Genomic DNA, 20,321 nt, shown 5'->3' on the forward strand with positions numbered 1-20,321 from the left:
TTGTTTCACTCAATTTGAACATAGAGCTGAGCAAAAGTAAGGGTGGGTTGCACTGTTAACTTTGACGTTAATTTTAACGTGCGCAGAAAAACGCAAAGTACGCCATTTTGTATAAATGTAAGCGGCGGCGCGCCGATAAAAATTAACGTCAGTTTTGACAGTACAACTCACCTTATTGTCTATAATTACAGATGTCAATCATCTAATTTTAACTCCTCCGTCACGATTTCTTTGAACAAAACTAGGTATTAGTTAAAATAAATCATACTTATTTATGTATGTTTTAACGCAACCAGTCGTTAACCATATTTAGTGAAGATTTAATTTATTATTGACACACTCTTGTGTGTATAACTTATTGTAATTTTAACCAACTAACAGTAATCTGGTATTTGATTTACCTATGTTTTTCTGCACAATTTTAATTTAATGTAAAGCAATGGTTTTACATTATACACATTACCCTAAAGTTGCACCGTTACATTTGACGTTGATTTTAACCGACTTATCTGCCTGTTTATCTGCAAATAATGTTAACGTCAAAGTTGATGGTGAAACCCACCATTCGATACATGTTTTGTAATATTCTAAGTTTAAAATTCATAAAATAAAAATAAGATATGACGAATCTAAAACCTTGAGCACAGTTTAATGAAATTAACTGCCTACTCGGTGTACGTTCGATGATTTCACCTGTCTGTCAGATATGCATGGTTAATGTCAGTTAATTTGATGTTAAAATTACATGTGATTATACCATCAGCATTAACATTGTACCTACATAATATATAACATTTATCATTTTTTATTTAATCATATAATACTAGTTGGCTATAGCCACGAGCTAGTGGGTTCAGATGCTCTATGAAAAGATGACTTGAAAGACTTAAAGTAGGACAGTTGCAGGTTCTGTAAAGGTATAGTTAGGTTTAGTGGACGGCCGCCAACTTAGGGTTACCAGGTAACCTGCACCATATTAGGAGTTTCGGGAAATTGGGTGAAATAGTCCCGGTATGTGAGGACTGATCCACAAAAGTAAATAATAATGTATGCATCTAAAAGATTTTTTAATAATGGTTTGCAAAATGTATGACGATGCTAGTAAAATTCACTTTATTTTATACCCATTCATTTATTTGTGTTCCTTTAGCGGATTGGAATACATTTTATCTACAAGAAGTTCGCGATTAAGTAGACAGAGGCTTTAGTCTCGAATAACTATAACAAAGAAGAGATTATTTAGAGCATTCTATAATATCAGACCTAATAAATTTTGTGAGAAATTGTATTTTCAGTAGCATTTCTATAAGTTTCGATGACCGTAAATCAAGACTTGTAATATGCTCAGAATGGAACGATTTCCACATAATGTGGAAGTCTAATAAATAATTTCTTATTATTTAGTAATAGCAACGTGGAAAAGTTACAGTTGGCTGCATTCATTGGATGATTTCGTAAACACAAATAGGATTTGAAGTTGGGAAATCCGTTTAATGAATAACATCTCTGGGAGTAACCATAATAATTTTGAAAGGTAATCTGACGCACGGAAACCACGGTCCAGCAGCTTTATTGTAGGTTTGTTTATATTATTGTTGAATGTTAAAAATTAATGACCTACTCCAGAAATGTCACGAACTTAATTTTCATTCGCACTTACATTATTTAAATAATATGCCATGGAGTTCAAAAAATTGGCTGGTTGTGTCCAAAAAACATACACAACGAAAGTAGTAAATATAATATATGCAGCAAATTCACACCTTCCCAAAGATATAAGAATATATTACTTATGATATTTTGTAATAATAACGTAACCACATTTCAAAATAATTCAACATTTTGTTATCTATTTGCCTTTCCCATAGCAAACAAAGTTTACGTCACGAAGCGTAACTGTAAAATTATTAAATTCGTTCCACAAATTACGAGATGAAAGAAGTAATTAAGGCTACGGTGGTGGTCCTCAGTTCTCAGCTATAAGGAAATGATGCTCTTCCACGACTTGGGTAAATATTTCGCGTGGGTTTCTTTAAATTTAGTTCGTGTCATAATCTGAATTTCCATAATATTCACAGACGTAGATAAATATAATTTTTGCTATGATAAAATTTTAAATAGGTACTGGGCACCGAAAGTACTGAAATTTCGGAAACATTCAGAGTATGACTTCTTCTTATCCTTATGGGAAAATGTCTAAAAGACCAAATCCCATTGTTAGAAAGAAATAAATCTTAATTAATAAACACATAAGAACCGAATATTAAAACTAACATAAAAAAATAAAATAAAGATGTCTGTCAAAAACAGCTCGGTATGGTGCCATGGTACGAAATTAAGTTTAGTTAAAACAATAAATATATGTTATTTTATTCAAGTTTTATAATCATTCAAGTTTGTTTATGAACTCTTTATTGCACACATAAAATACATACAAAGATTGTGGTTGTGTAGGTACTTAACTTTTGGAATGATATACAATGTTGCAAAATCTAGTACTCAATAAGAGAGCATAATAATGAGGAAGTTAGGTACATACATACTAACGTAATATATTCATATCAAGCTTCTCTTGTAATTGTTGTATGACATTGGGTGGGGACATTCATGAGGCAAGTTGTTTTGAGAATTGCATCATATTTTGTCACAGGAATAGTTGAGTGTAAGACATCTTTTCTCTCGTCGTTGAAGGACAGGAGATTTCAAAATACAGTATTTCAATCCATGTTTTTTTTTTCGAAGCTTATTCAGAGTTTATCACTACGTCCACAAAATTACTAAATAATATAAAATTTACGTGAAAAAGTACCTGTGAAGGTTTGTTTTCTGAATAAATAATTGATTTTATTCAGGCAGGGATTGACCTACTGTACTATGAATTTATGAGAAACGTGCTTGATTCTTCGAACAAAATAAGGATTATCGTAAGGTTGAAGTCCAATAGGTACGAGTAGATCTCTATTTGACTTAAAAATTCTAGCAAGTTTCAGATGTTACACATCATATTCTTTACTTCGTCTATGACAATGCCTTTGTTTGTTTGTTTATCAAATATTGTCATCATATTGTATGAAAAATAACATAAAACTGTCAACCTAGATCATTAAAAGGCAATCTATCTAATGAATTAATGATCATGGGCAGAGGGTCACCATACAACCTTCACATCATTGCATGCAAAGAAGATTATATAGTAAATAATAATGCAAAGGTTTCTTTTCGTTTACATTAAAGTAGGAGATGCAGGGTTTATGACAATGAGGTCTCTTTTTTTTGTCATGTATGTGTATTAGGTTGAATTCACAACTATGATGCGGGATGTGCCTTTACGAATTGCGGGTTAAAAAAATAAAAATTACCCCTATATGTTAATTTTTTTTACCTTTGATTTAAATAATGAAAGTTAGGGTGAGTGGCACTTTTCAATATTGACCTTGACTTTAATCTAGGCGTAACCCACAGAAGCCATTTTATATAAACGAGGCGACGACGACGGGTCGCGCAGGTTGATTGTCGTCAAAGTTGATTGTTGCAAACCACTCTTAGTACATACGTTTTCGTTTGAGTTTGGAGTTTCATCATCGATCTTTATTAAGTATTCGAACTTGTTGATCCACCGATATTAAAATAAATAATTACGATATGACAAAATTATGATAATATTGTACTTGATCTACTTATCAAGAAAAGCCAATAACAATAATCCTTGGAATCAAAGATGTTAATGCACGACAAGTTATTTACATTGCTGTTTCGATTATTATGCCAGCTCCACCGTTCGCCGAACTTGGACACATGCCGACGTAAATGAATAAATAATGCGCAGTTAATGTGAGTGGTTTTATTAATCGCAATGAAAAACCAGCAATGTATACCGAATCCGCCGGAGTTTAATAAACTGTTCGACGACAGTGTGGAGCTGGTATTATATTTACATAATATTCATTAATATTTGCAAGCAAATGAATTATGTATCGTATGAAATCTGATAATATGAACCCCTAGCTCAGTTACTGATTCCAATAAAATTCCATTCGAAATTTTAACTTAAGCATACGTCACAAATAAATTACATGTCTGTACCTCGCATTTGTAAGTAAACGTTTTAGAGCGCGTCTCATTGCATGGAATTAGTAGGTAGGTACTACGGAGTTCCACGTCCCATTGTTCAGTTGCGCTGCGACGTCCTCCGTCATGTTGACATCCATTGACGGATCAACGCAGAAGAACGTAGAAATTGTATGAAGTTTCGAAGTACGTCAACTGGTGTCAGTGTCAAACCCTATAGACAACAACGGAGCACGACGGGGCTGCAATGTGGTGCCCGATTGATGACGGGAATGATATTGATATAAATTAGAAACATCAAAACTAGGCAGCTAAGTAAAATGTAGAATTAAATCTTAGTCCACGAAGAGCACCTACGAAATAGCTGCCCATTGAGGAATACGCTGAGTGCTATGCAGCCAGGTGCTCTAAGTGCTCTAAATACTATATTAATTTTGACCATATTTACACAGTAGTCATTTTTGAACCGTATAAGACGAAGATGGGTTACTAAAACGTGTGAAATAGAATTGAAGATCAAATATTTTAAGATGTTAAATGTTCCTTTGAATTTAAACATTCATTTAAGCTATATAGCAAAAAATCACAGACTGAAAAAAATTTTTTCTTAAAACAAATTTTACTTAATCATAGGTAGTGGAAAAATAACTTGTTTCACAAATGTAACGCCATCTATATCAGCGTCGGCAAACAAAATATTCGAACGTACTATGAAAAGCCTGCAAAGCCTTCGCTGGTTGTATAATATCGCGAAACAGTTCGCCGAACTTCGGCAAATAGGCATACACTGCTTGGTTCTAATAATGGCGAATAAAATCTCTCATAAAAATTACGCAATCATTGTGCATGCACGTCAGCATCTGTCTAAGTTCGGTATTCCATTGCTATATATATTCGTGCGCAAGAGATCTTGTATTCGATGTTTTTGTTCTTTGCCAAACCGGTAGATAGCGCTGAAACACTTTTAATACTAGAAATACACTATGGATGCATACGCGCTTTACTATCGATGTAGCAATGTTCCTTTAACTGCCTAAATTTATTACAAATTGTTATTACCGCTACATAGAAATTCTTGTGGGATATAGACGCTCAGACTCAGACATGCATGCACAAATTGCGTAGTTAGAATGTGTGATTTTATTTACAGCAATGAAAAATCAGCCACGTTTACCGATCCGCAATCTTCGACAAATTGTATCAAGATAATGTGTATTCGGCATTGTAATCTATAAAATCTTAGAACATGCTAAAAATATAATACTTCTTTACTAATTTCACTGGCTCTTAACTAATATCAAAGTAAGTTTAATTTTCATTGCTGCTAACACTAATAGCTGCAGTCATGTGTCCGAGGAAGTGTTAAGTAGGTCTAGTTCTAGACGGTAATTTTCAAAATTCAACAATTAATTTCTTCATTCATTGGTATACGTAACAAGCGACTGAATGTCAAGTATCATATAGATAACAATAGCAATTGTTTGTTACATATTACTCAAAAACATATGTCTGTCCGTGACTTCAGATTAGTTTTCAATTACAAGTTTTTCAAGGTGGCCATTGTTTCATTTTGCATGTGAATATATATTGTTTTCTAGTTCACATTGGTGGAGTGAAAACCAAAATGACAATGATAAGAGCCTAGATTTTACCACATGAAAACAACATTTCATACAAATCTACAATTTAAGGGAAGAATTATCAAGGAAAAAATAAATATATATTTTTAGGGTTCTGTAAGGAAATGGTAAAAGAGGACCGTAATTAAAAATGTATGTAAATAATGTAATGAAACGCCTGAGGGAGACAACAGGTGACTCTCGTTCGGGTACCTCTCTCGTACAGCGAATTTCCATTGCAATTCCAGTGTGATGGGCACCTTGCTTAGGGAGCCTTCTTTAGTTATAATGTATAAGTTATTTTAAGTTAGATGGTTTTTAGTTTAAATTAATATAATCTACAAGTTTCAAATATCATACATAATCGTCTACTCCACTGGCGCTTTCAACTCGCCAACTATAAACGTTTTATGTGTTCCACTTTCAAATGTGCAGTGCTAAAATATGTAATAACAATACTCAGTAGTATTGTTAGTCTATTTGTAACTGCAAATAAATTAGAACGAAACTATGAACGTGAAATCAGGAGTTAATTATTGTGAAGGCTAAGCAGGTATTTTCCCATGTCGTATGATTAGTCTATGAAAAATTATTGAAGAATTCATTTTTAAAAATTTTTAGAAAACATAATTTTACAAATGAAATCCGGAAAATACTTTTTGGCCCATTTATTAAAATTGTGCATATTTTGTATTTAAGTGGGCCTCAGACCACACGTACATGTGTAATGGCTAATTTGCTATTTACTAATCGTCGATTTTGTTATTTAATTTACTTAGGGTGAGTTGCACTGTCAAATTTGACGATGACTTTATCTGGCGCGCCGCTGGCGTTTAGACAAAATGGCGTACTTGAATTTTTCTGCCACGTTAAAGTCAACAATTATATTTACCTACAGTAAATAGAGTAATTTGATGAATTTGAAACCGATACTTGGTATATTGCAACTTGCAACCAAATAGATTCCCAGCATTTTATTCACGTCTCTAAACTTAATTAAATTTTAATTGAACCGAGAATAATGATCACGAAATGAAAATGAGTATTTACTATCTATTGAATATTGGAATAAAAAAAAATATAAAATCACAACATTGTGTGATTGTATTCAAGGGAATATCGCGTAACTATGGTGTTTCACAATTCAGTGCAGATAACTACATTGGTCGAGCTGTTATATAATATGTGACTACTTGCTACTTAATAGTTGTGGACATTTTCTCGTTAAATTTCGCATCACATAATCGGTAAAACATGTACGTAGGTTTAAAACTTTTTTATTTTAACACCAATTTTACATAAAAATTCGTAGTAAGAATATAAAAAGTAAATTTAACGCTATGTATTGTAAAATACATTTACTGTGAAAAATTATTTGTATGTTTTTCATTCTTTCATATAAAAACGGAGTAACGAATTTGAGTTATATTTTGAGTTGAGAAGTAATAAAGGCTCATATTTGACACGGGCTAATCCACAGATAATAACTAGTATAAATTATGTAAAATAATATAGATTCTAATCGAATATTTTATGTGATTAAAAAAATCAATTTCCTTGTATATTCATCTATCTCAATGTAAACATAACCGAAGCGGACATGGTGGTACCAACCTTCAGATTACGTGTTAAATTTCATTCCCTTGGCCGAAAGCCAGCGTTTTATTTTTTAAGGCATCGTGAATTATGTCGGTATTGGCGTCGATAACGAGGTGTGCTCGCTTTTTGTATGGCCTAGACTCGATTGCGGTTTATAGAAAAAAGCGATTATTTCAAAATTTAATAGCAGAACAGTTTGCGGTAGGTACGATAAACTGACTATTTCTGATTACCTTCGCTGAACATGTGGTTGTAAATAAATAAAACCATTTTAAGTAATACAAAGTCTTAATTTTAAAAGTTGGCGTGTGGTTCCGCCCGAGAATAGGCTCACTCCATATTCTTTAGTGAATGTTATACAAGATGACTAAAGGAACATGTAGCCTAGGCTGCTGGTAGGCAATAATAGCATTCCTAAGGAGGGTTTACGACAGGCAGGTGGCCAGACCAAAATTTTAAGCCAATTTTTTATTTTTGTCACAGGCTTTAGCGGCGTCACAGCCCCGAACGCAATCGGGAACATGCGGAGATAAGAGAGAGAGAGTGTTGATAAAACGTATTGCGTAGGAAGGTAGTCAACTACTTATAGGCAGTTTGAAACGTTTTAGTAATTACCAATAAAAACTTTTACAAATACTCGCGTAGATTAGAGAAAGAACAATATATAAAACGATCAGAATATAAGTCAAACAATATTGAATCGAAACAAATTTAAAGGCACCACCAGCCAAATTTTGAATGACTAGATTGCGATGCATCGATTAACTATTAACTAGCTTTGTTTGTTCTTATCATCGACTGGGCTAATGAGGGGTCTAAGGCCCGCCGTTTCAGCATCGGCCGCCTTGTCCCGGTTCCGCAACCGGAATTTCGACCATTTTATCGATTATTAAGCTATTATAGTTAATCACTGAGCTATTCGAGCTAATCCGTGGAATGCCAATTGAAATAAAACTGTTTATAAAGACTCGTAAATAGCTTGATTGTTTTTTGTGTAATTACCAAGGCACTTTTGTAGAGTAATATAATTACTTATTTCTAGCTTTTATCCAGCAGTGGAACTTAAATAAATAATAGATTAACAAATTTACGAACTTAGTTATTACGTATTCATAATAATTATATATATTTTTCAAATATGTAAATTATAAAGTTAAAAAACTAAAAAAAAAACACAAAATACTATTTTCGTAGAATTAAAATCGTATCTAATTCTTTCGATCACGAAAAAGAATCAGAAAAATACACACATATAAGGGTGGGTTGCACCGTCAATTTTAACGTTGATTTTAACGTGCGCAGAAAAACGCAAAGTAAATGTCAGGTTAAAATCAACGTCAAATTTGATTGTGCAACTCACCCTAAGTGCTACACATATAAAAAGTGCACGCAAATTATACAAACGTTTGTAATTAACTAACTACATTAGTCCGTAATGAGTGCAGGTTTCCGCAATATTTATTTATGTTCCGTTTTCACGCAAAAAGATAGCATAATAGTCTTACATAGCAATCCTATATATGTAACTTGCTGTTGCGCGCAGCTCCGCATACGGTAGCCTATATTTGACCCCGTGTCATTAACTGTATCTTCCAAATTTCATCAAAATCGACCCCATGGTTTAACAAATAAAATGAAGTATTTTTGTACGTTATTATGATTAATTACTTGTTATTTTGTGATATATAGCATGCTCCTCATTTATATAATTTTTCATATGTATATTCTGGAAAACATTTATGTTTAAGTTATTTTTTTAACACCAATTATTTGTTAGGTTATTATCAGTTGAAATAATAAGAAAACAGAAAAACAAAGATTAAATAAAACTAGTTCAAGAATAATTTTACAGAGACTATTAGTAAAGTCTATTTTTTAGGTACTGTTTGTTGAAGAAGTTGCACAGACGTGGTACAGGTGAATGTCGAGCCATATTAGTTCTGTGCCTGTGACTGTTACTGAACTATCCATAGTTTGACTATCGATAGTTTTAATCGAGTATGGCCTACTATCGATAGGCAGATCGATTGTTATTTTGGAGCATAGTATTGTTATTGTGGTAATTATCAAACTATTGATAGGATCGATCCACGATGACGATCGATACTATTGATTTTCTCAAATAATCGATAGTCTTTCGAAACGCAATCGATCGTTGCCTATCGAGCAGCAACACTTTAATCAGAGATCTTATGAAAAGAAAATTTTTATGAAGACATTAAGTTTCATAAGTGTCACAAGTTTTTCTTTTTGATTTGCTATAGTCAATCAATACTTTCTTACATCAAATACCTTTGATCGCGTTACGTCACCCAACGTTGACAGTCATCGCATCGATCGCGTAATCTAATTGAAACATCTTTGTTGACAATTACATTGTGTGTTTGTAGTGTTTTGATATTGATGTCTGATTTTTGATATATAGCGATTACCGATAGCAGCTGTGTAGATATTAGTACGACGCTTTTATACATTCATCAGTATGCTATGATATTTATACAGGTCGTTCTACTTTTTGATAGTTGTCAAAACATACTTAAGTACAATTAATTTATAATATATAAATTATTTGTTATTTATTACATTTAACTGAAAAATGAAAAGTAGTGTCTAAGTACTGTGTTCATTAAAAAAGTTAAAAGAAAATTTGATACTAAGACAGTATTACATTTTCTTTTAACTTATATTACCTACTTTACATTCAAATACTAGGACGTTTATTCCCAGGTAAACAAATATCGAAATTTAAGTATGAAAATATAGATTAATTAAAAACAAACTGTTTTTATACAGAGATTATCTATGTACTATGTACCTATTTATGAAGAGGAGAGCCGAAAGGGCGTCGATTCGTAAGTATTTCATATTTCTATAGAGCCTTGAAAATTATTTCGTTAATTTATATTAGATATACTAATTCGTCAAATTGGCAAATAACATTTCTTTATTTTTGTAACTAACTGGCATAAATCACTGATACATATCTAAGGAGCTGATCTACTTTCGCTTGCATAATGACCAGGATTGTCACAATAAACCGTGTCGCTTTATGTCACAGCCCTGCATTACTGACCATAACACTACAAACTACTGTCAATGGTTATGAGTACTAAGTTGCTAAGATTGATTTCTTGAGAAATATTGTAATAGTTTATATGCACGAGTTTGACTAGTCATTTTCATTGATATAATTATATATCCAATACTAATTATACTTTTCGTCCTACAGGTACGAAACTCGAAAAAAGGAGTGTCCGCTATATCATTTCAGTATTAGTGTCCTTATTGTACCCCCTTGTGTTTTATCGAAATTCATCGTCTTGAAGCTTTTGAGTCATGTTTCACAATAATATAAGTTCTCCTAAAACTAGGGTTCCATTCCCGGAGCACCCGTAACTGGGAACTTAAAACTAGGAACGCCTTACGATAGAGAGAGTAACAAAATTAACATTCTAATTCATTGTACGGGAAAATTTGAATGTGTGTGAGGATGTTTTTGTTCCTGAATCCCGCATAATCTACTGGATGGATTGCTGTGATATTATTCACATGGGTATAACTTGGAATTGCTAAGCATTTTTATTCCAAAATTCCCACTGGAGTAATGCCCCGGGTCACAGCTGATTTATTTAGGAAGAAGCAAAATTATCTAATTTTTGTTGACCTGCTATTTTTGAAATGCAACTATAGTTTCTGATAACTGGTAAGAGAACTATTTTTTGTGTAGAGTAATATTCATTTTATTTCTATATCTATAAGTATATTATTAATCGTGTTAAGATTACTCTTATTCCATCGCTTTTTCTATCAAAACCGTAAAGTTTTTGAAAAATCTATACAATAAATATTTTGACGTTTACACGTTTACACGTTTGCAACAAACTTTAATGAGCAGGATATTGTGTTTTTTAATACTGCTTACTTACATCAATTTTGACAGGGAAAAATATTTTAAAGGATTTTAAATTTTTCTTATAATTTACCTAAATAAACACCAACAAAGTTTCTTAGTATCTTGAGTTACAAAGTGGACTACAAATACATTTATTATTACATAAGTTATTTCTGCTGGCAAATTACAGGATAGCAGTGAATTATTGAGAACAGCTTACCAGGTCGGTATTTAAATATATAGGAAGTAATAGTTTGTAATACTTTAGCCAGAAGTACCTGTTACTTTCTTTGTTTAAAGACTTTAAAATAAAGTTAATTCTAATAAGCTCGTTTTATGGAAATATATAAACTTACATCCGTAATCCGTAATAAAACAAATCAAAAAGTCATTATTTCGTCTCGTTTAGATACGTTCTCTAAGCCGTGTGATATGAAAAAGTTGCAGATGTGGGATTTTTATCACCGTAAGGAAAACCAGCAATGTACGTTGAATCTGCCAAGTTCAGCTATTTGCTAGTCGATTGTCGGTTTTACAGTCCACATAACACCTACCCTCCCAGATTAATTACAAATTCACCCCAAAGGTTGAAAAAATCTATCCATTCATCGCACTTTTATTAAAATGTAAACCTTAAAAATCGTATTCTTTCATAAATCTTTTTTATTTATATTCTTATTGAAACTTCAATGTAGTACTGTATAAATAAATAAAAAAATGTGTGTCATCTATAATTGGAAATAACTAAAGTGAAAAAGAAGACTTCAAAAGAATATTTATGAAGTAATGATACTGTCATTTCAAGTTGGCTATTTTATTTAGAAATATTATAAAATTTCCGCTGTATATCATTGCTGCAATTAATTTAATAAACACAGAACATTTTTTAATTATTTATTATCTCATTTATGTATTTATGCTACAAATTATTTTATGTGTTTATGCTACAAATGTATTTAAAAACATTGCGATTTTGGAGTTGGAGTTATACATCTTTGAACATATAAATAAAATGCGTTTATTTTACAAAATACAGGATTGGTTAAGCATCGGATCCCAAATTAGGGAGACCTTGTATCTTAAGAACATGTAGAATGATCCAGTATTATATAAGCCTTTATTATCGTATAAAAATGTTTTCTATGTGATATAAGTATATGTCAAAATTTTGCCTAATAATTTATCTCTCATCTGGGCGGTTTATTTTTACATGCAAAGCCGGATCTGGGGGCTTTCGGGATGTCCCCCTAATCGTTCTCTTGTAGGGATAAGTCTAAGCGAGCCCCATTGCTTAGTTGTGCTCTGTTGTTTTGACGTCCGTCGACAGACAATGCAGAAAATGTATGGAGATTCAACGTACGTCAACGCATGTTAGTAACAACGGAATAGCACGATGCATTTGTAGCAATAGGGTCTGGCCCTAATCCTGATATGTACCGTTCCGCAAAAAACACACAGGGTTTCTCCGGGATCCGGCGAATCGCTGTGTAAGGCAGACACTGAAAAAAGAAACGAAATACGAGTAATTATTAATATAATGTAGAACGTAATATTGGGTACGGTTATTGAGTTTAATGTCTTTATTTAGCCGTTAAACCTAAAACATTCATTCAATATTTCATCATGTCTTAGTCTAAATAAATGCTGCTAAATAGAGCAATTTAACATTTGATTTATGTTTATTTGTGAAATCGAATCAAGTTTTATTTATCCTTTTTCATTATAAGCTACAAGTTCAAAATAAACAGTTCAAGCGAAAATATATAGAGAATATAGTTGTATCTATTTTTATTATTTAGAATAGTAGTCACTAGGTTCGAAAACAAAGAGTATTAGTGAGAAGAGAAGAAGAGTATAGTGAGACACAAAAAGTATTTATTTGCAAAAGCATGAGTTTAGTTATAAACTAAGTTAAACTAGTTTAGTGGCAATGGGTAATATTAGTGCGCTTATACCCGCACACTAAGGGGAGATATCGAAACGTTACCTCTATACATTTTATTAATAGTGATTCAATTTAGTACACTTATTAATTCTTTACAGAACAGTCGTTAATTCACTAAAAATCATTTACTAAAATATAAAACACAATTTTGCATTTTTGTTAATTTATGTTTATAACATAACTGTAAATAAAAAACTTACAAGAAACTAAGTAGAAATGTACTACTTATTTCTATATAATTTTCTTATAATTTTTTTAATGTATTTATGGTACATGTAGCTACCACCGTATACCAAACACGCGTCAAATAGTGCAATATCAGTCTATTATAAATACCGTTGAAAATTGAAATCCGCACCAGTGTCAGTTCAGCTCCTGTCGGTTCGGCTGAAGAGGAGGAAAGTGACTCGTGTTATCGACATGCGTTCGTTCCAAGTAAGTGTTGTGATCGCGAGTGAGTTATTTGAGGATCCGAATAATATAATATATAAATAATTTTTTTTTTTCATAATAACATTAAGAATTAGATACTGTTGAATAGTATGGAGTTAAGATACAATAAATTCTGGAAAATTGCCGCTTGTACTCTGAAGATTCTGAAGAACATGATACGATTCCTCTATGATATTAGTTGCGCCCCGTGTATAATGGTCATTTGGGTGAAAATCGCATGTTTTATTCCAATACTTTATTATTTATTAGACCTATAATTTTTCGTGAGTGATAGTGGTTCGTAATGAGAATTTATGCACCAGATAAATCTGGACCTATTTATATTCCTAAATATTATTGAGCATTAATTAAGTTTGGCCTATTATCCAATACGCTATACAAGAATTAAAATAATTATTTATTATTGTTGTGCCTGAAAATATAATTATGTAATACTAGCTGATGCCCGCGACTTCGTTCGCGTGGCTGAACAATTTTTGGTGAGGAGTCAAAAGTCACCCTGCTTGTCTGTCTGTTTCTAAGCTTTCTGCTTTTAAACACACAGATTTTGATAGAGTTTTCACTCTTATTTAGACAACAATATGTACTCCCGAAGGTTTATATATACATAAATGTATCCGAGCCAGGTAGCTAGTGACCTATATTTGGTAAAACATTTAACCGTTAAATTGATTTAACCGAAACATTAAACCGTTGGAAGTTAGTTAAAAATAAACATTACCAATCTGAAAGGAAAAGTTACGATTTTTCACACGCTGCTGTTACGATCCAGTTTTCGAATACCTTGTGTAATAAATATCACAAACAGATGAGTTCAGACGCATCTGTGAATATTACGATTACGTGAAAGACGTCATAATGAATAAGCTTTTTTCTGCGTTCGTTTAAGAGGATAGTAGATTAAAATTGTAAGTGAAATTCAAATTCAAATCATTTATTCAGAAATTAGACCTTCACAGGCATATTTTCAATTTTTATATTAAATAGTTATTTCTAACAAGCTACAAACTACTGGCACTTTGGAACGACCACTGCTGAGAAAAAATGCCGAAACTCATTTGAACAGTGTTGGTCCCTAACATGCCAGAAGGGCTTACCATTATAAATTGTTTCTTAATTTTTTTTTCTAATAAGACTTCAAAGTACATAATAGCGATATGTTAAAAATATCTTTTGTTAAAAGAAAACCTGCGATTTTAAAACGAATTTTACTTTTGCGAATTTGAAACGTAATATATTTATGCTAGAGCTATGCTATTTATGCTATATAAAGATATGTAGGTAACTGTTAACTTGTTTATTTAGTGTGAACTTATTATTAAAGTGGATACATAGTTATATATATTTAAATAAGTGCGTCAATTTAATGGGGGGTGGACAATTGCGTTATTTCCTCGCTTCCTCTCATTCGACTTTGTATATATGTCCTAACTGTTGGGAAGATGAATTTTCATGAAAAAATATAGCTAATTAGCTAGTAATGAATATAAATCAAAAGGGTGTAGATATTCGAATAGACATAAAATTACAATACTTTTTTGTATGTTAAAAAATTACAATAGTCAGAATTCAGGTATCGTGTGTCAGCATAACTTTCATAGAGTAACTTTCATTTAACCTGCAAGCCATTAAAAAACAGGGAATACTTTTAACCCGCAATTCTTATTAGAACAAACCCAATTCACAGACCTATTTATTTAAATATTTACTTATTAAAGTACCTGAGCACCCGTGCGTTGCAAAAGTCGTGATCTATCGGTTACGTTTATCGTGTTATTCTATGAAGTAAAAAAGTGTTATTGATACATTTTCCGTGCAATACTCCATCGTATTACGATGTCAACAAATACACGATGCGTTACACAAAAGTACGTTCCGGTTGAATTCACTCGAATCGGCAACGGACATCATTCATTGAGGAAATTGATATTAGTGATAATTTTACAGATAATTATAAGTGCGAATGAGGCTCGTGCATGGTAATGTTAGCACCATTTACAGAAGAAACATAAGTTATAAGTAAAGGTGGGTTGCACCGTCAACTTTAACGTGCGCAAAAAGACGTAGGTAAAGTACGCTATTTTGTTTAAACGTCAGCGGCGCGCAAGTTAAAATCAACGTCAAATTTAACGGTACAACTCACTCTAAGTATTCAAAATTAAATGAAAACAAAGGCGGACTAAACTACATGTTGTTGCAATAAACTATATATTATTAAAAAGTAATAAATAGCAAATATAATAATTAAATAATAAAACTAGTGGCTCTGTGAGCTGGTACACCTCGCGAGTTTACAGAGATTGCAGATAGAAGATACACTATATTATGTTTATCATGAAATATTAAATTTTTTTTTTTTTCAAAGTTAAATTTATTGTTTTTTACTTATGAAAATTAATTAGAGATAGTCATTTAAAAAAAAAGGAAAGCAGTAGCCGATGTTTGATCTTCAACTATACTTATATGTATACTAAACTTCATCAAAAACGGTTTAGCGATTAGCCGTGAAAGCGGTACAGAAAAACAGATAGCTAGATAGATAGACAGACTTTCTCATTATATTATAACATTAGTATGCAAGTATTGATTTCGTTTTGACTTTTAGTGTAGGTAAAGTCTTTTAGATATCTACCTACGCTACAAAGTCAGCCTTTAACAATACCATGAGTTGACCTTATATAGGTATGCTTCACACAATAGAAACTTCTTGCGCTGACTATCAGCGACGTAAGTCTATGGGAAATATAGTTATTATTGACTATGACTGTATAACACAGGAAAGATATGCTATCGGGGGCGTTAGGCTTCCGGTGTTTGTTTTTACTCGTCCATTGTTATAGTTTTGGATTAGAATAGGAAACTGAATAAGCTAACCTTATTCTAGCATTAATATAAAAAATGTTTACCAATTTAAAAAATGGATACATGAGTTATCATAAAGTACGTCACTAGATCACTATGCTTTAATATAATAAGTTTATTTGTTAGATAAATTAAAAAAAAAACTACTTTTATTATTCATTTCGCTACAACTTTTGAACGCTGAACCTTTTTTCATGAAACATGGCTAAGAATACTCGGGATAAACTAAACGAAAATCGGTTTATCCGTTTGGGAGCTACGATGCCCCAGACGTGAGTTTAACATGTCTGTCTGTATGTATGTGTGTGATACGTTAAATTTATAACAACCCTCTTTTTGCGTCGGGGATTAAAAATTAGAACATACTAAAATTAATACAAGGAAAATTCATGTAGGTAATACAAGTATTTTTCTTGTGTTACTTAATTATAATGTCAACGGCGGACTTATCCTATGTCTATAAATCTATTTAAGTTTAAAAGTATAATCGTAACATCTGGAGTACAGGTAATGTATACGCAGGGTCCGAGAGCGATACATTCGGACCACTCTGTGGTCCCACTCAGCAAGCCCATTTATATGCAGAGCTTGGGGACTGAGAATGTGGACCCAATTTAGTGCGGTCCCAGTCGCCCAACGACCCCTTTGAGCGTCATTTGGTTCTGATAGCTAACTATAATATTTATCCTAATTAATAATTGAAAGCGATTAAAACTTTATGTAAAGCGATGTATAGTCATTGATCTTTACAGTCAAATTTATTTATATTTTCTAGTAAGAATATTATAACATCGGATCATTTTACTTCTTATTTTAAAATTTGTATTCTTGCCGTTGTTGAAAGTAAGCAAAGAATTTGTATAGATAGGTAATGAAATTTATTAATTTCCCAGGTAGTAATTTTGGCCGCAGTGTGCGCCGCTGTGAGTGCTGGGTACATCGGTCACGCTGGGTTTGGTGGATATGGCGGCTACGCCGGCTTCGATAGTGGCTACGCCGGAGACAATCATGCTGACTATTATGTAAGTACTTATTAAATTAAGTTACACTTACTGTAAACATAGGATATATTAGTGAGGCTAAGTTTGGTAGATATGGCGGCTACGCCGGAGACTGCCATGCAGACATGCTAAGTTTTTATTAAATTAAGTTACACTTACTGTAAACATAGGATACATTAGTGAATTAAGTTTGGGGGATATGGTGACTACGATGGATATAGTCATGCTGTCTATTATGTAAGTGTTTATTAAAATAAGACAGATATACTTACTATAAACTTAGGCTACATTAGCTATGCTAAGTTTGGTAGTTATGATGGTTATTAATTTGGACAATCGTACACGATTGTCAAGTCCAAGACAGAATATTTAAAATTACCTATATATAATACTTTTACTTACATTTTAATTAGGTATCTATCCCTATAATAATGTTATTGACATTCTTTGGAAATAATTTCATAATAACCAATTTGTAATAGTAGCGGATGGTACAATTGATATCTTCCTGGTACACTACTCATACAAAGTGTCACAGTTTCCGTCAAAGACTGTAATATTCTCGTTCGATCAGCAGAACGTCCTTTACGTAATACTCTTGTTATTGTTACCCGGCCCTGGGTGAGCGATGCCATGCTGCATGACGGGATGCGACGTTGTGCATTTATGAGTGATTATATGCGTAAACCAGTAAATTTTGGTTAGGTTTATAAATAATTGTACACAATATTGACATAAATATTTTTCTTGATAAATAATAGTTAACTTAACTAAAGTTCAACTCAAATAAATCTTTTCTAATAATTCCATTTGTTAAGTTTTACGCATTATATTGATGCATTTCGTCATATCGCACAGCCTTGCCGCTTTAGTCGTTCACATAGAACAAGGTTACCTATTCGATGCGGTTGCGCGGTCGTTTCTATTATGTTGATTGATAAATTTAAGTTGATATGATAGGTGCTTTATTAGACTGTGACAGTTTAAAATATTGATGTCAACATACGTTTGTACTGTGCTTGTAAGAACCGATTGACATAAACTATAAATTAATTAACTTTTCTAGCTTTTTCCTGCGACTCCGCCCGCATTTTCTCCCGTATATAGTTATTTTTTCGGAATTACAAGTCCACCAAAAAAGACTTACGAAAGGCATATAAATACGTATAAGAAATTCACTCTAAATATAACTGAAAAATTAAAAATTCTTCGATGCGTCTTTATTTTTTAAAAATACCATGGCTTTTCTTGTAAAATCAACTTATGTATCATACATTAAGCGTGATAAACGTTCATAAACGAGGAATTGTGACTGCAAAACTAAGATATTAATTTTTTTCCCGTTTTCAAGTTTTTCTTAGTAAGTTTGAATTTATCACAAAAGAAACGTGGCTAAGTGGCGCGTTGATGTCTTTTACTTGCGACCCTACTATTTGAAAATACGCCTGTCATTTTCATTGTAAAAATGGATAAACAACTTTCAGAAATTTTTATTCTAAACAACAATTTAATTTAATATAGACAATAATTTTAGACATTGTTGGAGCGAGATCAATAGAATACTTTTTTAATATAATTCTCAATCCACAAGCCAAAAAAAAACGTAATTTAACAATACAAACCTAGATTATTCTGAAAAAGATAATTTTCCATCTTAATCTGGGTTTGAGTCCACGACGACTAGGCCAAAGAGATTTTTTACATTAGTAATTTTTTTTATTTCAGGCTTACCCAAAATACGCCTTCGACTACTCCGTGAAGGACCCCCACACCGGCGACCATAAGACCCAGTGGGAGACCAGGGACGGCGATGTCGTTAAAGGTCAATTTGTGTTTTATACTCAATAACAAAATGAATTACAGCTAAGGATATATCCATGAAGAGAAGACATATCCTTAGCTGTAATTCAACTACTTTCAGAAAGCTTCTACTTCTACGAAAATTAAACTTTTGCCACAAGCTTTTATTGTCGTCAGTTTCAGTCAAAAACCCATGTCCGTGCTGTAAACCATTGAAGGTTCCCTCGTCGGGAGCCAAATCTGGGTGCACCATCAGGTCATGCATAGCATAATAATGCATTGTCATGGAAACTGAATCTACATAGGAAATTTCTGTAGGACAACTGGAAAGAGAACTGAATTTAACTTGCAAGATTTCATTAAAGACAGAAACGCAAACATCGGGATAGGTGATACTAATTATTAGCTTATAATAATAGTCTATCTGAAAAGTGTTCAATAATTTATTAGGTAGTTTTTATGTAATATATTGCTGGATTTTTCTTGCTATTATCGCAAAAGTTCGAATACACACCATGCATGTCTGATCACTATCAGACATGCATGGTCCGACGCACTCGTCGGAGCGCTAAAATTTTGTAACTCTCTTCCGTGTACCAGTTTTTAGTCAATACTGTATGCGTGAGATTGAATTATGAAGGTCTGTTAGACTTTAGACCCTAGATAATAAATAAATCAATAAAATAATTTCAGGTGCGTACTCTCTAGCGGAACCCGACGGTACTACTCGCATCGTGGAGTACACTGCCGACAAGCACAACGGTTTCAACGCGGTGGTCAAGCGCATTGGACACGCACACCACCCGCAGATCTACGGCAACCACTACGACGCTGGTTACCTCGGCTATCACTAGATGGCGCCGCGCTACTAAATAGTTACCAATAACCACAATAGATGGCGCTAAGCTAAGTTTTATATCAGCGCTCAACGTACCTTCAAAATCAGTCACTGTGATATTGTAATGAAAACTGATTTATATTTATTGCAATTTGGTATCGATGGAAGAAAACAAATCTAGTTTTAAGTAAAACAATCAGTTGTTATTTTTTATACTAAAGAAAATAAATTAAATAGAAAATAA

General features: G+C 32.6%; 1 protein-coding gene across 1 annotated transcript; it reads left to right on the forward strand.

Annotated features, from left to right (window-relative positions):
* The first annotated feature begins 13,469 nt into the window (after positions 1-13,469).
* Positions 13,470-20,321, forward strand: LOC128670798 (cuticle protein 19-like). The gene is made up of 4 exons (XM_053746776.1): positions 13,470-13,558; positions 17,332-17,460; positions 19,165-19,261; positions 19,933-20,321. The coding sequence occupies exons 1-4, from the start codon at positions 13,544-13,546 to the stop codon at positions 20,091-20,093; spliced, it is 402 nt and encodes a 133-aa protein (XP_053602751.1). The 5' UTR covers positions 13,470-13,543; the 3' UTR covers positions 20,094-20,321.

Source organism: Plodia interpunctella, chromosome 6, assembly GCF_027563975.2.
Source record: "Plodia interpunctella isolate USDA-ARS_2022_Savannah chromosome 6, ilPloInte3.2, whole genome shotgun sequence".
Classification (NCBI taxonomy): domain Eukaryota; kingdom Metazoa; phylum Arthropoda; class Insecta; order Lepidoptera; family Pyralidae; genus Plodia; species Plodia interpunctella.

Coding starts and splice junctions, on each gene's coding strand:
- LOC128670798 (XM_053746776.1), top strand. Junction 17,461..19,164: donor ACAATCATGCTGACTATTAT/GTAAGTACTTAT, acceptor TTTTTATTTCAG/GCTTACCCAAAATACGCCTT. Junction 19,262..19,932: donor GGACGGCGATGTCGTTAAAG/GTCAATTTGTGT, acceptor AAATAATTTCAG/GTGCGTACTCTCTAGCGGAA.